Raw genomic sequence first — 14,810 nt, forward strand, 5'->3', positions numbered from 1 at the left:
CCGGGATCCTTTAACAATTTTGGGGTTTTAAAAATGACACTTGGTATTTGCAGGCCTTCTAGCTCGTAGAGACTCACTTTGTAACTGACAATTCCTAGACCTCTGTATGGTGGCACCATCTATAGTGTCTATTACTGCCTTGGTTGGCTAATGTTAGCTAGCAGACTAGCGTTAGTTAATGATATTTAAAAGCAGTGGCTCACATCATTTATATCACAAACTCTCAGTGTGACACTGAAGTATAATTGCAGCGTTGTGATGGAAAAGAGGCCTAAGTTTGAACCAGGGCCTTTTACAGGAAGAACCACAATGGGCCCGTGAGAAAATTAAGAAAAGCCAACCACAACGGCAGAAAGGAAACATGACTGTAGATGAAGAATACCATGTGGGGGATTTATGAATATTGTGAGGAGATTGAAATTGATACAATACAGACAATAAGTATTAGGCTGCCTGTGGTTAAAAAAAAATTTAGGTAGAGAAGAATTCAGACAATTTATGCACATTTATTGAAAAACAACCCAAAGTGCAAACTTTTTTTCTCCAATTTCTACTTACAATTTTACTTAAAAATAATGTAAGACAACTTTCCTCAAAATAGCCTCCTTTGGCTTTAATGACAATTAAGTAAATTATAGGAAGTCCATATCCATTCGTTTTGCACAGTGGGAGCTGGAGTGGTGGGAGGGGGGTGGAGTGCTAGTTGAATTCCACTGAATACAGTGAATCAGCAGCTCCGATCAGCTGGTCAAAAAGGAAGTGCATCTGCCATTTCCCAATCTTTCTTAGGTGTGTTGATGGTGCGTGGCCCACTGGGGACTTTCTTTATTTTTTGTTTCTGTCAGGACCACTGTCATCAAAGTAGATCTTTATTGACAATAAGGCAATACAGTTATGTTTGGTGGTATGGCTCTGTTCTGGAGCTCTCCCGCCAACCACGCAGCCCGCGTGGATAAGGCCGGGAGGCCAGCAGCCAAACCCCCCTAGAGGAGTACACACAGAACAGATCCAGCAGCAAAGCAAGTTCTTAACAAATAGGGATGGAGCAATGCAAATTCTTAACACATAGGAATGGAGAAATGCAAATTCTTGAGAAAAAGAATTTGGTCAAAAAGGAAGTGCATCTGCCATTTCCTAATCTTTCTTAGTACAGTGCTCATGGTGCTTGGCCCACTGGAGACTTTCTTTTTTTGTAAATGGCACATAGCAATGGCTTTTTCAGATACACGTCCGTTTAGACCAAGAGATCGCAGTCCCCATTTCACTGCAGGCAGGGAAACTAGTTTCTCTCTAGTTGCATTGAGGTCTTTTTGTATTTGTGGTGCAGTGGTTTCAAGACGGTCTCTTTTGTTAGACATCACAAGTTATTTGTCTTCTACCTTTTGATCTTCCTGGTCTCCTGTTAACATTACTGCTCATCAGCTGGACCACTCCGAGTGTGTACCGAACGCTGCACTTTCTCACAGGGAATAACCTTTTCTGGCACACTATGTTTACTTAGCCCAACACATCTAAGTCTAACGCCTTCTCCTTTGCCATATTTCCTGCAACTTTAGTGTCTACAGGCCAATGGTATTAGACTACCTGTGGTTTTAAAAAACTTAAGGTAGATAAGATTTCACTCAGTTTAATCACCACTCTATCCCTATTATTCTTGGCAGAACTTGAAAAGACGTTTGTTATTCAATAAATGCACATACATTATTATTTATCATTTATTTTGTTTATTTATTATTTATATATAAATTTATTTATTATTTAGAATTATTTTATATTATTTAGAATTTATTATTATTTATTATTATTTATTATTATTATTATTTGTGGCCTAACACTTATAAATAAGAGCACTGCTGTCAGACTACTGTGTGTGCGTGCGTGCGTGCGTGCGTGCGTGTGTATGTATGCACCTCAGTCCAAAACAACACCACTCAGGCAATGCCTCCCCGTTCCTGAAGTCTAATGCATACTATTAAAAAATCTCCATTATAGTCTTTCTCTGTATGTTCTGTTTGGTTTTTATACTGTGGCTGAAGGAGTTCTGAGGGGATGTTCACACAAAAATGGCAAAGAATGCTAAACAGAGACAATAAGAAAACTAGGATGCCTGTGACTCAGACAAGCGTTCAGTTCTGCTTTACTCCTCCCAAGGGCGTGGCTTGAAGAAAGGGGTTAAGGAAGGATGTAAAAGGCTGTGAGGGGGGAGATTTTTGGCAGATTTTTGGAGACACACTTCTGATCAACACCAGCCTTTTTCTCTGAGTACCAACCCATTCCAACAGTGAGACCAAACAAAGGTGAGAAACAGTGGGGGGTTTTCTTTTAGTGTCTGTATGATTAATTTTTCCTTTATATATTTAGATTCTCAGTAACATGCTCAGCTAGAGTTATAACCCCTGGGCAGGGGGCACATATATAACCCAAAGAACCAGTAAGGTGCATAACACCTAGCTAACTGCAATTGTGTGAGAGGGAGCTCAAATAAACTTTACTCATATGTATTTTGAACCAAAAACTTGGGTCAATAGGTCGCTTTGAATTCTGTAGAATTTTTTAAATGAGTATAGATCTCACAGGTGCTTATAAAGGAGTTAGAAGCAGAGCCCATTACCAGTGAAGTAAAGACCTGATCTCTATACTAGGGTTGGATCCACACTTAACATCAGTATTCACTCCTCTACATGTAGAGCATGCGAGATGTGTTAGATTGGGCCCTGGGAGTGGACTAAGGTGATTCGGCTTGGGTAGCGGTCTATCTAGCGTGATTCAAGGAGGGGTCTTCAGCACTATTCGGATATACTGGGCACACTAGGTACTGTATACTATGTATGGTAATCAGGGGTAATGCAGGGTGTCATGTAGGGTCATTAACTCAGAAATACAGCACCCTCCATAACATTTGGGACAAAGACATATTTGATCCCGATTTGGCTTTGTACTCCACAATATTAAATTTGTAATCAAACAATTATTTTTACTAAAGGATACAAAAATATCCTTTAATAAAAGCTGAGAATCTACTTTGTTCCAAACATTTTGGAGGGCACTATATATGATCAAATATTAATCAAATAAAAAATGAAACATTTTCTATGAATCATCCTTCCTAAGCAGTATATGACTTCTTCATAGGAACAACATATTGTTATGTGTAGTGCTTGTTAGTGTGTAGTGCTTTTTTCAGTGGTGTGTTTTGCATGGTATGTCATGGCAGTGTCACTTCCTGCATCAACACTGACATAACACATCATAAGCCTGCAGTGAGCTCCAAAATGTTTGAGACAAATACTTTTGCAAATACAAATGCTTTGTACTCCAAAATAACAGATTTGTAATCAAACAATTCACGAGGTTAAAGTGCAGAAAAACTATTTTATCTAAGGGTCTTTTATACATATTGGTTTCAACATGTAGAAATTATAATACTTTTTGCACACAGCTCCCCCCTCCCCATTTCAGGACACCATAATGTTTGGGACATATTAATGTTATGTAAATGAAAACTGTCATGTTTACTACTTTGTCACATATCCTCGGCATGCACTGACTGCTTCAAGTCTGTGACCAATAGACATCGCCAGGTGCTGGGTATCTTCTGCTAGGCCTGTACTACACCCATCTTCAGCTCCTGCTTGTTTTGAGGGCCAGTTGCTTTAGGTTTACTCTTCAGCATTAGATCATTTTCCCCTAATCAATATGCTTTGAATCATTTTTCAGTTAAGGAGAACAGTTTTGCTGATGGTAAAATGGGAACTTGCATGGACATTAATATGTATGTAAGGATATGTGCCTTTGATATGGTTTGCATGGGGAAGAAAATTCCTTCAAGTGTGTAAACAAAGATATCTATTTAACTAAACTCTGAAACACAATTGAAGAAAAATAAAATAGCACATGCACACACACACACACACACACACAAACAGACACAACACACACACATGCACACGCACACATGCATGCCCACATCTACACACAAATATGCACACACATACACAAACACACATATACACACATACAATCACATACACTTACACACACACATACACACACACACGCACACGTCTACACACTCACACAGAGACACACGCACACACACACACACACTGTGGTGCCCCGAGGCCCTATTGGTGCTCCACAAGAGAGCACGAGAAGCACCAGGGCGGCCGGGCCTCCCGCCACCGGCGACTGCTGGGACAAGTGGTGAGTGGACATTACCTCCCGTCTGAAATATTGCAAGGTTTCAGGACCAGGGACAGCAAGCTGCAGACCAGGTGAGCTCCAAGGATCAGCACCAAGGACAGGGCTGCAGCAGAGTGCAGGTATGTGGAATTTTCCACTCTGCTGCAGCACACCTGAGACTGCTCAGCTGATTGCCTCACCGAAGGTATAAGGAGCAGCACAGAGGAGTGAGGGCGGCGCGGGACTAGGGAGAGCAAGTGCGCCTGGCGTCTCTCCTCATCGGTTCATTGGGCGGTAAGCGGCTGTGAGCCAACAAAGGAAAAAGAAAGGAATTGTAGGATTGCAACGTTCAACCTTTTTGCGGAAGGGAGGAAGGAGTGGAGACCGACCTGGAGCGTGCTGGCCAGTGCCCGAGCTCACGCACCTAACCCTGTTCACTTTGTCTTCCCAGGAGGATTGTACTCACCCTGGGGAGGAAGACTGATACCCCGACCGGGAAGAAGTTTCTGTTCTTTTTGCTTCCCCTTCCCTTTCCCCCTAAAATTTATACAATTAAATGAATTTTCTGTTAACTGATCCTGAGACTCACTGCATTGGTTCTTATATTGCTGTGGCAACTGCAACCGTGGGTGGTGAGGAAGGCCACATATGGTGGAGGATGCGGGCATTCCAAATCCACGCTACGGGTTGACCAGACAAGAAGGAAACCAGCAGAGAAAAAAAAAAAAAAAAAAAAAATGGAGGAGGCTATTCAAGCACTCCTGCAGACGCAGGAAACACTGCAGGTGGCACTGACTGAATTGTGTTCCAGGACAAGGGAACGGGAGAGGAACCAGAAGCCGCGGGATGTGCTGACAAAGTTGACCCCCGAGGATGACGTGGAGGCCTACCTCGAGCTGTTTGAGCGGACGGCTCACAGAGAAGGCTGGGCCCGAGGAGACTGGGGTAGTATCCTGACACCTTTTCTGACCGGGGAGGCCCAGAAAGCCTGCCGGGACCTCTCGGCTGTGGAGGCGGAGAGTTACGGCAATCTCAAAGTGGCCATTTTGGCTCAATATGGCTACAGCCTGCCGGCAAAAGCCCAACGATTCCATCAATGGACGTATAACCCCAACCAACCCGCGAGAGCACAAATCGCTGCCCTGAGTCGTGTAACCCGGAGCTGGCTGGTGGAAGGAAACGGGCCCCCCCTCCTGGACCGAGTAGTGCTGGACCGATGCACCCGGGCCCTACCCCCAGATGCCAAGAGGTACGTTGGCCAACAGGGGCCGCAAAGTATTGACCTTTTAATTGCATTGTTGGAAAACCACCAGGTCACCCAAGAGATGCTGCGGACCAGCCGACCCGAACCCCTAAGAGGCACCGCCGGGACATCCAGGACAGAGAAGGGTTATGGCAGGAGAGCAACCGGAACCCCGGAGCCCACCCCGCCCCCACCCCGGGAGAACCGGGACAGACGACGGTGCTACACCTGTGGAAGGGAAGGCCACTTCGCACGAGACTGCCCCGACAGAGACGAACCCATGCCAACGGCGGAGACATCGGGACCCCTGGCGTTCCCCTGCAGGTACATCACCACATGCTGGGCACATGAGGGAGCAAGAGCACCAACCTTTCCCGTGAAAATTGCAGGCCGAGATACTGAGGCCCTACTCGATTCCGGAAGTATGGTGACGCTCGTCCGACCAGAGTTCGCCGGAGTCGCCCGAGGTGAGGAAATTTCCGTATCCTGCATCCACGGTGACACCAAGCGATATCTCACTGCCACCATTGACATGTCCACCCCAAGGGGGACGGTGGCCGTACGGGCAGGGGTGGTAGAGAACCTGCCCGTCCCGGTCTTGGTGGGCAGGGATTGTGTCATATTTGATCGGTACTGGAAGGAAGCTCCGGCGAGCCGCAACGCAGAGACCGGCCGCAGGATCCAGAAGCGACGCACCCACAGACGAACAGAAGGGGGCGCTCAACCAGCCTGGGCGGGCCTATCTGGGGGAGACCCAACCGAGACGGTGGACCCGGACATAGAGGTGAGAGGGCCCACTCCCGGCCCTGAGGACACCACCGCCACCGCCTCAGAAGCAGGAGCCGAGAATCCAACAGCCCTGGAAGAGGTGGGTCCGAGCGAGACCTTCTCCGAGTTCTCCCACCGACAGGGGGACCCAACCAGAGACCACAGCCAATTTGGGACGGCACAGCTTCAGGACCCCAACCTGGCTCAGGCATGGAGGAATGTCCAGGAGATCGAGGGGCAGCTACAACCAGGGGTGAGTGAAACGACAAACCCACATTTCACGGTTGATCAGGGGCTGTTATATCGGGTATATGAGGCCAAGGGAGAGTGTCACAAACAGCTGTTAGTTCCCAAGACTTATGTCTCAAAGGTCCTGTATCTTGCACACACCCACCTCCTGGGGGCGCACCTGGGAGTCGAGAACCTATGAGCGTATCCTTCCGCGGTTCTACTGGCCGGGCGTAAAGAGAGCCGTCGAAGAGTACTGTCGCCACTGCGCAGAATGTCAGCTCCACAGCCCCAAGGTGAATTATAAGAACCCACTAATACCTCTGCCTATCATCGATATCCCCTTCAGCCGCATCGCAATGGACATTGTGGGCCCGCTCCCACGGTCCAGCCGGGGACACAAATATATACTGGTCATTATGGATTATGCTACCCGGTTTCCCGAAGCGATTCCATTGAGGACAGCCACCGGGAAGACGGTAGCCAGAGAACTGTTCCTGTTGTTCAGCCGGGTGGGTATAGCATCAGAAATACTCACTGACCAGGGATCATGTTTTATGTCCACAGTACTGAAGGCGATGTCGCACCTGTTGAAGGTGAAACAGCTGAGGACCTCAGTCTATCACCCGCAGACAGACGGGTTGGTAGAGAGATTTAACCGCACCTTAAAGCAGATGTTGAGGAAAATGATAGAGACAGATGGTAAGGATTGGGACCAATTGCTTCCCTATCTAATGTTCTCCATCCGCGAAGTACCGCAGGGGTCCACAGGATTCTCCCCCTTCGAACTGCTGTATGGGCGGCGACCCCGAGGAATGCTGGACCTGGCCAAAGAGACCTGGGAGCAGCAACCCTCGCGCCATCGCACGGCCATTGAACACGTGGAGCAGATGCACCAACGGATGGCCTGCATATGGCCTATGGTCCGGGAGCACATGCAGCAGGCCCAGCTGGCCCAAGCCCGAGTATACAACCGCGGAGCCCAGGTGAGAGAGTTTAAGCCGGGGGATAAGGTGATGGTGTTGGTTCCGACACACGAGTGTAAATTTCTGGCTAAATGGCACGGGCCGTATGAAGTGACCGAGAAAACTGGACCGGTCAATTACAAGGTCAGACAGCCGGGACGACGGCGTACCACTCAAATATACCACGTTAACTTGCTCAAACGGTGGTATGAAGCTGAACAACCGCCGGCCCAGGGGCTTGCTGCTCATCTCTCTCCCCAGGTCACACCCGAGGTAACCATGGGGCAGCAGCTGACGACTCACCAGGTCCAGGACCTCCGAGAACTCCTGGATCGGAATCGAGATGTGTTCTCTGACCTACCCGGGCGGACCTCGATAACGGAGCACGACATCGTCACCGAACCAGGGAAGAAGGTTAGACTGAGACCGTACAGAATCCCCGAGGCCCAGCGTGAGGCCATCAGGGAAGAGGTCAGAAAGATGCTACAGATGGGGGTCATTGAAGAGTCCCGCAGTTCCTGGAGCAGTCCAATAGTTATTGTACCCAAACCAGACGGTAGCCGTAGGTTTTGCAATGACTTCAGGAAACTAAATGAAATTTCACGATTTGATGCCTACCCCATGCCCAGGGTAGATGAGTTGATAGAACGGCTGGGGCCGGCCAGATTCCTCAGCACCTTGGATCTCACTCGCGGGTATTGGCAGGTTCCACTTTCCCCACAGGCTAAAGAGAAGACCGCCTTTGTGACACCGGATGGCCTGTTCCAGTACCGAGTCCTACCCTTTGGGGTCCATGGGGCACCGGCAACCTTTCAACGCCTGATGGATCACGTTCTCCGACCCCATCAGGAATATGCGGCCACATACCTCGATGACATTGTGGTCCATAGTGCCAACTGGAAGGTCCATCTGGCCAGGCTGGAGGCCGTAATGGGGGCCCTCCGGGAGGCTGGACTGACGGCCAACGCAACCAAATGTCGCTTGGGGTTAGAGGAGGCGGACTACCTCGGGTACACGGTCGGACGGGGGTGTGTGAAACCCCAACCCACGAAGGTGGAGTCAATCGCAACATGGCCCAAGCCCCTGACCAAGAAGCAGGTGAGAACCTTTCTAGGCCTAGTTGGCTATTACCGGCAATTCATCCCCAATTTTGCATCCATAGCCACACCCCTGCATGACCTGACTTCAAAGAATCGTCCCAACCGAGTCAGCTGGACAGCAGAAGCCGAGGCCGCCTTTGACACCCTGAGACAGACCCTCTGCAGTGAGCCAGTTCTGGTAACCCCGGCCTTTGACCAGACATTTGTACTACAGACGGATGCTTCCATGGGGGGGATCGGGGCCGTGCTCTCCCAGATACGTGAAGGGGCCGAACACCCGGTCACGTACATCAGCCGTAAGCTAATGAAGCATGAACGGAATTACGCTACGGTAGAGAGAGAATGTTTGGCAGTCAAATGGGCTATGGACAAGCTGCGGTATTATCTACTGGGTAGAGAGTTCGTACTGGTCACCGACCATGCCCCGCTAAAATGGATGGCTGTGAATAAGGATAACAATTCCCGTGTTACTAGGTGGTTTCTGAGCCTACAGAACTTCCGCTTCAAGGTCGAACATCCGTCCGGGAAGCTCCATGGGAATGCTGACGCCCTCTCCAGACGGGGGGAATGCCTATGGTCCGGCGCTCCAGGTGACAGCTTGGAGCTGAGGGGATGGGTATGTGGTGCCCCGAGGCCCTATTGGTGCTCCACAAGAGAGCACGAGAAGCACCAGGGCGGCCGGGCCTCCCGCCACCGGCGACTGCTGGGACAAGTGGTGAGTGGACATTACCTCCCGTCTGAAATATTGCAAGGTTTCAGGACCAGGGACAGCAAGCTGCAGACCAGGTGAGCTCCAAGGATCAGCACCAAGGACAGGGCTGCAGCAGAGTGCAGGTATGTGGAATTTTCCACTCTGCTGCAGCACACCTGAGACTGCTCAGCTGATTGCCTCACCGAAGGTATAAGGAGCAGCACAGAGGAGTGAGGGCGGCGCGGGACTAGGGAGAGCAAGTGCGCCTGGCGTCTCTCCTCATCGGTTCATTGGGCGGTAAGCGGCTGTGAGCCAACAAAGGAAAAAGAAAGGAATTGTAGGATTGCAACGTTCAACCTTTTTGCGGAAGGGAGGAAGGAGTGGAGACCGACCTGGAGCGTGCTGGCCAGTGCCCGAGCTCACGCACCTAACCCTGTTCACTTTGTCTTCCCAGGAGGATTGTACTCACCCTGGGGAGGAAGACTGATACCCCGACCGGGAAGAAGTTTCTGTTCTTTTTGCTTCCCCTTCCCTTTCCCCCTACAATTAATACAATTAAATGAATTTTCTGTTAACTGATCCTGAGACTCACTGCATTGGTTCTTATATTGCTGTGGCAACTGCAACCGTGGGTGGTGAGGAAGGCCACAACACGCACACGTCTACACACTCACACAGAGACACACGCACACACACACAAACATGCACATACACAAACACACACACACACACATGCACACAATCATGCACACATCTGCACACACATTCGTTTGTATGCAAACCAAAATCTGGCTAGCTACTGACCTTTGTCAAAAAGCAGAGAAAGGGGAAAAAGGGAGGGAGAAAGAGTGACCTCCAAATAGTGTATCAAGGTAGATAAGGAGGAACCAATATAAGAAGAACTCTAGACCAAATCCTGACTCTGCTGTGGAACTGTGTGCTACAGGTAAAGTGCTCAGAATTCTGCTAAACTGGTTCTCTGAATTCCACTGGCTCAGATGCAGGTCTTGGCAGCACTGTGCTTCCTTGTCTTGGCACACCTGCCCCCCCTGAGGGGGGAGGTAGTGGGAAGCTTCCAGGACGTCCCGGAGTGTCTGGACTTCTTCTACGGGGGCAAGGTGCCCGAGTGGGGCGCGGCCACGCCTGGCGTCGCCCGTTTGTGTCAGCGCTTTGAAAACCGCTACCACTTCGCCACGCTGTACGACACGCTCCACCGCATCGCCGTCTACTCCGCCTACCGCTTTCAGACAGGCAATGACCCGACGAGGAATGACTGGTGTATAGAGCCACAGGTGAGTACTGAGGAAGACTTACGGTGACCTTCCTCCCCACTTACTTCAGCAGCTCTGCCGCAGCGTCACACTCCTCTCTGGTATATTTTCACAGGCATCACACTCATGGTGGTGGATTCAACACATAGTCAAACACGCACGCATGCATGCACGCACACACACAGTGGTCTGACTGCAGAGCTGTTTCACAGCTTGTGGACGGGAGCTGGAATGCAGGGATGGAGGAAGAGAAGGACCTCATAACTGAACACAAGGGGGTGTACTTTGGTGAGAGGCAGGCTCTCGAAGAGGACTACATAAACTCTAACTATGACCGTGGGCACCTCAATCCAAAACAACACCAATCAGGTAATGCATCCCCATACCTTGGGTCTAATGCATACTATTCAAAAATCTCCATTCTATTATTTCTCAGTCTTTTCTGTTTGGTTTTTATACTGCGGCTGAAGGAGTTTTGAGGGGATGTTCACACAAAAATAGCAAATAATGCTAAACAGAGACAATAAGAAAACTAGGATGCCTGTGACTCAGACAAGCGTTCAGATCCACTTTACCTGCTGGTTTTTTATTCCAGCAGACATGCCAAACTGGTTATTGGGTCTCTAAGAGTGAATTGAGTATGGTCAGCTGTGCATTGTGTTACTAATGCTATTCAAACCAGGTTTGTTGTCATGAGATCAGTACCTTGAGGTAGAACATCACAGTTGCAAAATGGATATTCAGAGAATGTACTTTTAAGAAAGCAGCATCCCCTAAAAATGATCCTCCATCTCTATATCTTTTATCTCTCTCTATCTCTCTGTGCTCCCCCCTTCCTGCAGGGGACAGCCGTCAGGCCACGTTCACACTCACCAACGTGGTGCCACAAACACCCAATCTGAACCAGAAGGCCTGGAATGATTATGAGACGTATCTGCAAAAAAACCTCAAAACGTGCTCGCAGGCCTACGTGCTGGTGGGCGCCATCCCTTCCGCTAACAACTGGATCATCAAGAACAACGTCAAGCGGGTCAACATCCCCGACTACATCTGGAACGCCTACTGCTGCCTGGACAACAACGGCCGGCCCATCCGCAGCGGGGGGGCCACAGCTCCCAACACTGAGCAGACCAGTGTGAAGAGGCACACTCTCTCAGAGCTGAAAGAGTTCCTGAGTCAGTACCAATCACCAGTGGAGGAGCTCTTTCTCAACAACTGTGGAGCTTAGAGGAGTATGGTATGTTAGAGAAGTGTAGTCAGACACACCCCACAGGGCATATTTCCCTCTTTATATTTTTCTGTGCCAATTAACATACAAGAGTCATTTACTTCCCTGTAATTCCCATTGCCCATAAGCTTATTATCTAATACATGCACCAAAACTCACCTATTTGCACTTTAGGCATTTGGCTGATGTTTTAGGGGAAAAAGGCAACACTGCAATCTCACAAGTTCTCCCCATTCAGCTCTTAAATAATCAACATTGTTTAATTTCAATGTGGTTATAGCTACTGTAATAATGGAAGTAAAGACAAACTTCCGTGGGTCAATAACACCATTTATTATGTAGCTAACCATGCCTGCTTCCACAAGCACACACACACACACACGCGCGCACGCACACACCTGTCCCTGGCTCTCATAAATGTCTGCGTGATTCTGCCATTCACAATAAAGGCTTAATTCTTCAGTAATCAGTCCCATCTTGTCTGATTGCATAAGGGAATAAACAGGCAAATGACACCATACGGTACATTAAGACACTGAGCTACATCAAAACTGAAGGATACCTATACAAGTCCCTGGAGTATGTTACTCTGAGTAGTATGCTGTGTAGACACACAGTCACCAAGCAATGACCCTGGATCCTTTAACATATGTCTGATGGATTTAAAATGACACTTGGTATTTGCAGGCCTCTAGCTCGTAGAGACTCACGTTTGTAACTGACAATTCCTAGACCTCTGTATGGTGGCACCATCTAATGTGTCTCCTACTGCCTTGGGTAGCTAATGTTAGCTAGCAGGCTAGCGTTAGTTAATGATATTTAAAAGGCAGTGGCTCACATCATTTCTATCACAAACTCTGTGTGACACTGAAGTATAATTGCAGCGTTGTGATGGAAAAGAGGCCAGAGTTTGAACCAGGGCCTTTTACAGGAAGAACCACAATGGGCCTGTGAGAAAACGAAGATGCAAAGAAAAGCCAACCACAACGGCAGAAAGGAAACAGGACTGTAGATGAAGAAAACCACGTGGGGAGTTTATGAAGATTGTGAGGAGATTGAAATGGATACAATACATGCAATAAGTATTAGGCTGCCTGTGGTCTTTAAAAAAAAATTTTAGGTAGAGAAGAATTCAGTTAATTTATGCACATTTAAAAAACAATTTGAAAAACAAACATTTTTTTCCAATGTCTACTTACAATAACACAAAAAGATGAGTTTTACTTAAAAATAAACTAAGACACAACTCTCCTCAAAATAGCCTTCTTGGGCTTTAATTACAATTAAGTCTCAAACTTTTCCCCTTCTATTTCGTAGGTGCCCCTATGAAGATTCTAGGGGTGATGCGTGGTGAAGAACTGAATTGGAGATGCTTTAAAAAATTATTGTGTGCGTCTAACTGAAACTGTTAGGTTTCTCTGCAGATATCGACACTGGAAGACGAAGAAGCAGCTCAAGCAACTATAAACAGATAGAACCACATATTCATCAACCACACGGTGCAGCAGGGTGGAAATGACCATCTCGCTTGATTGTGTTCCACCGCAACCATAGACCCGCTGTCAGCCGGGAGGACCCAGCACTGCTATGCCAAAATGTAGATGGCACTATCTCTCCTGATATTAACCGGGACTGGCCCAGTACTCTTAGTCCATCCAGGCCAAGTCTCATACTGTGACGATAACCTATTTTGGCCTTAGTCAGTACTTAGACATGGGTGCATGTTTCTGTCTTTTTTTTACATTTAACTGGAATGTAACAGAAGTGTTGGGAATGCAGATCTGGTGATGAAGATGATCAGGCCCTTCCAACTGGGTCTTCCATCTAGAGTGTTTTTGTTAATTGCTTGCTAAACTTGTTAACCTTCCTGAAAATTAGAGAAATACATGGAAAGATATATTAGAACTTTAAGAAAACTCAGTCACAGTTCGCCACTGACACGCAGCACCATACTGCAGGTTAGGACAGCAACAAAGTACGTAGCACTGATGATTTGGTCAGTATAGAACAGTTTAGTACAGTGTGAACTGGACTGATGGACATGCTTTGAATAACTGTTTCACAATGCGTATTATCCTTATCAGACCAGTGTTTTGTAATTGTTCCAATGACCTTCCGTATGCACTTATTGCACTTCGCTTTGGATAAATGACTGTAATGTAATGTAATGTAATAGCTAAGCTGAACTACATGCTAGTGGATGCGCTATATGGATAATGTGCTGCCATAATGTAGCTACAATTCAGATAGCAGGCTATTAGTTAGCAATGCACAATCTACTTGTAACTATAGCTCCTATTGAACTATGTCTGAGCTAGTCAGGGCACATAGCTCAGACATAGAACGGTTGTCTGGCAGTGAGGGTTGCGGTTCGATCCGCCTGGCGTGTCGAATGTCCTGAGCAAGACACCTAACCCTAAAGCCTGGTGAGTGAGAGGATCAATTGTAAAGGCTTGGATAAAACGCTATAAATGCAGTCCATTACATTTATAGCTAAAAGTAAACTAACTCAACTCCTAGCTAGCATGCTATCTCCTACTGCCTTGGTAGCTAATGTAACTAGCAAAAGTTAATGATATTTAAAACGCAGAGGCACACATCATTTCTATCACAACCTATCAGTGACACTGAAGTATAATTACAGGGTTGTGATGGAAAAGAGGCCTGAGTTTGAACCAGGGTCTTTAAAAGGTGATTATCTCCATAAATGGCCAAACACAGAGGAGGAAGAAGAACCGCCAATGGACGGAGCTAAGCAGAAGGCAGAAGTCATGAAAGCATCTGCGCATCTTGAGAAGGAACAACACAGTGGCTGCGCTCCTTCCAGAGAAGAACCACAAGTGGCCAGTGTGAAAATGAAGATAAGAAAAGCACAGAAAAGCCAACCGCAAGGGCATTAGATTGTGAGGAGATGGAAATTGATATAATACAGGCAATAAGTATTAGGCTGCCTGTGGTTTTTTATTTATTTTTTGTTTTAGGTAGAAAAGAATACAGTTAATTTGCGCAAATTTAAAAAAACAATTAGAAAAAAACATTTGAAAAACCAACCAAAGTGCAAATTTTTTTTCTTCCAATTTTCAATACTTATGATACCACAAAAAGATGAGTTTTACTTGAAAATAAACTAAGAC

The 14,810-nt window shown here is 47.3% G+C and overlaps 3 protein-coding genes and 1 long non-coding RNA gene across 6 annotated transcripts in view; 2 read left to right on the top strand and 2 right to left on the bottom strand.

The window, feature by feature from the left end:
• Positions 1-14,810, bottom strand: part of bace1 (beta-secretase 1) — a 59,478-nt gene that overhangs the window by 17,844 nt on the left and 26,824 nt on the right. The gene's annotated exons all lie outside the window — the stretch shown is intronic.
• On the bottom strand, positions 380-1,314 carry LOC135235836 (uncharacterized). Its single transcript, XR_010324445.1, has 2 exons — positions 1,182-1,314; positions 380-819 (listed from the first exon to the last, which is right to left on the bottom strand). It is a non-coding gene; the product is annotated as an uncharacterized LOC135235836 (long non-coding RNA).
• Positions 2,175-12,142, top strand: LOC135235834 (endonuclease domain-containing 1 protein-like). The gene is made up of 4 exons (XM_064301718.1): positions 2,175-2,297; positions 10,176-10,469; positions 10,661-10,817; positions 11,291-12,142. The coding sequence occupies exons 2-4, from the start codon at positions 10,176-10,178 to the stop codon at positions 11,674-11,676; spliced, it is 837 nt and encodes a 278-aa protein (XP_064157788.1). The 5' UTR covers positions 2,175-2,297; the 3' UTR covers positions 11,677-12,142.
• On the top strand, positions 4,920-7,285 carry LOC135236676 (uncharacterized). Its single transcript, XM_064303161.1, has 2 exons — positions 4,920-6,717; positions 6,989-7,285. The coding sequence occupies exon 1, from the start codon at positions 4,920-4,922 to the stop codon at positions 6,621-6,623; it is 1,704 nt and encodes a 567-aa protein (XP_064159231.1). The 3' UTR covers positions 6,624-6,717; positions 6,989-7,285.

The sequence above is a fragment of the Anguilla rostrata genome, chromosome 12 (genome assembly GCF_018555375.3).
Source record: "Anguilla rostrata isolate EN2019 chromosome 12, ASM1855537v3, whole genome shotgun sequence".
NCBI classification, from domain to species: Eukaryota; Metazoa; Chordata; class Actinopteri; order Anguilliformes; family Anguillidae; genus Anguilla; species Anguilla rostrata.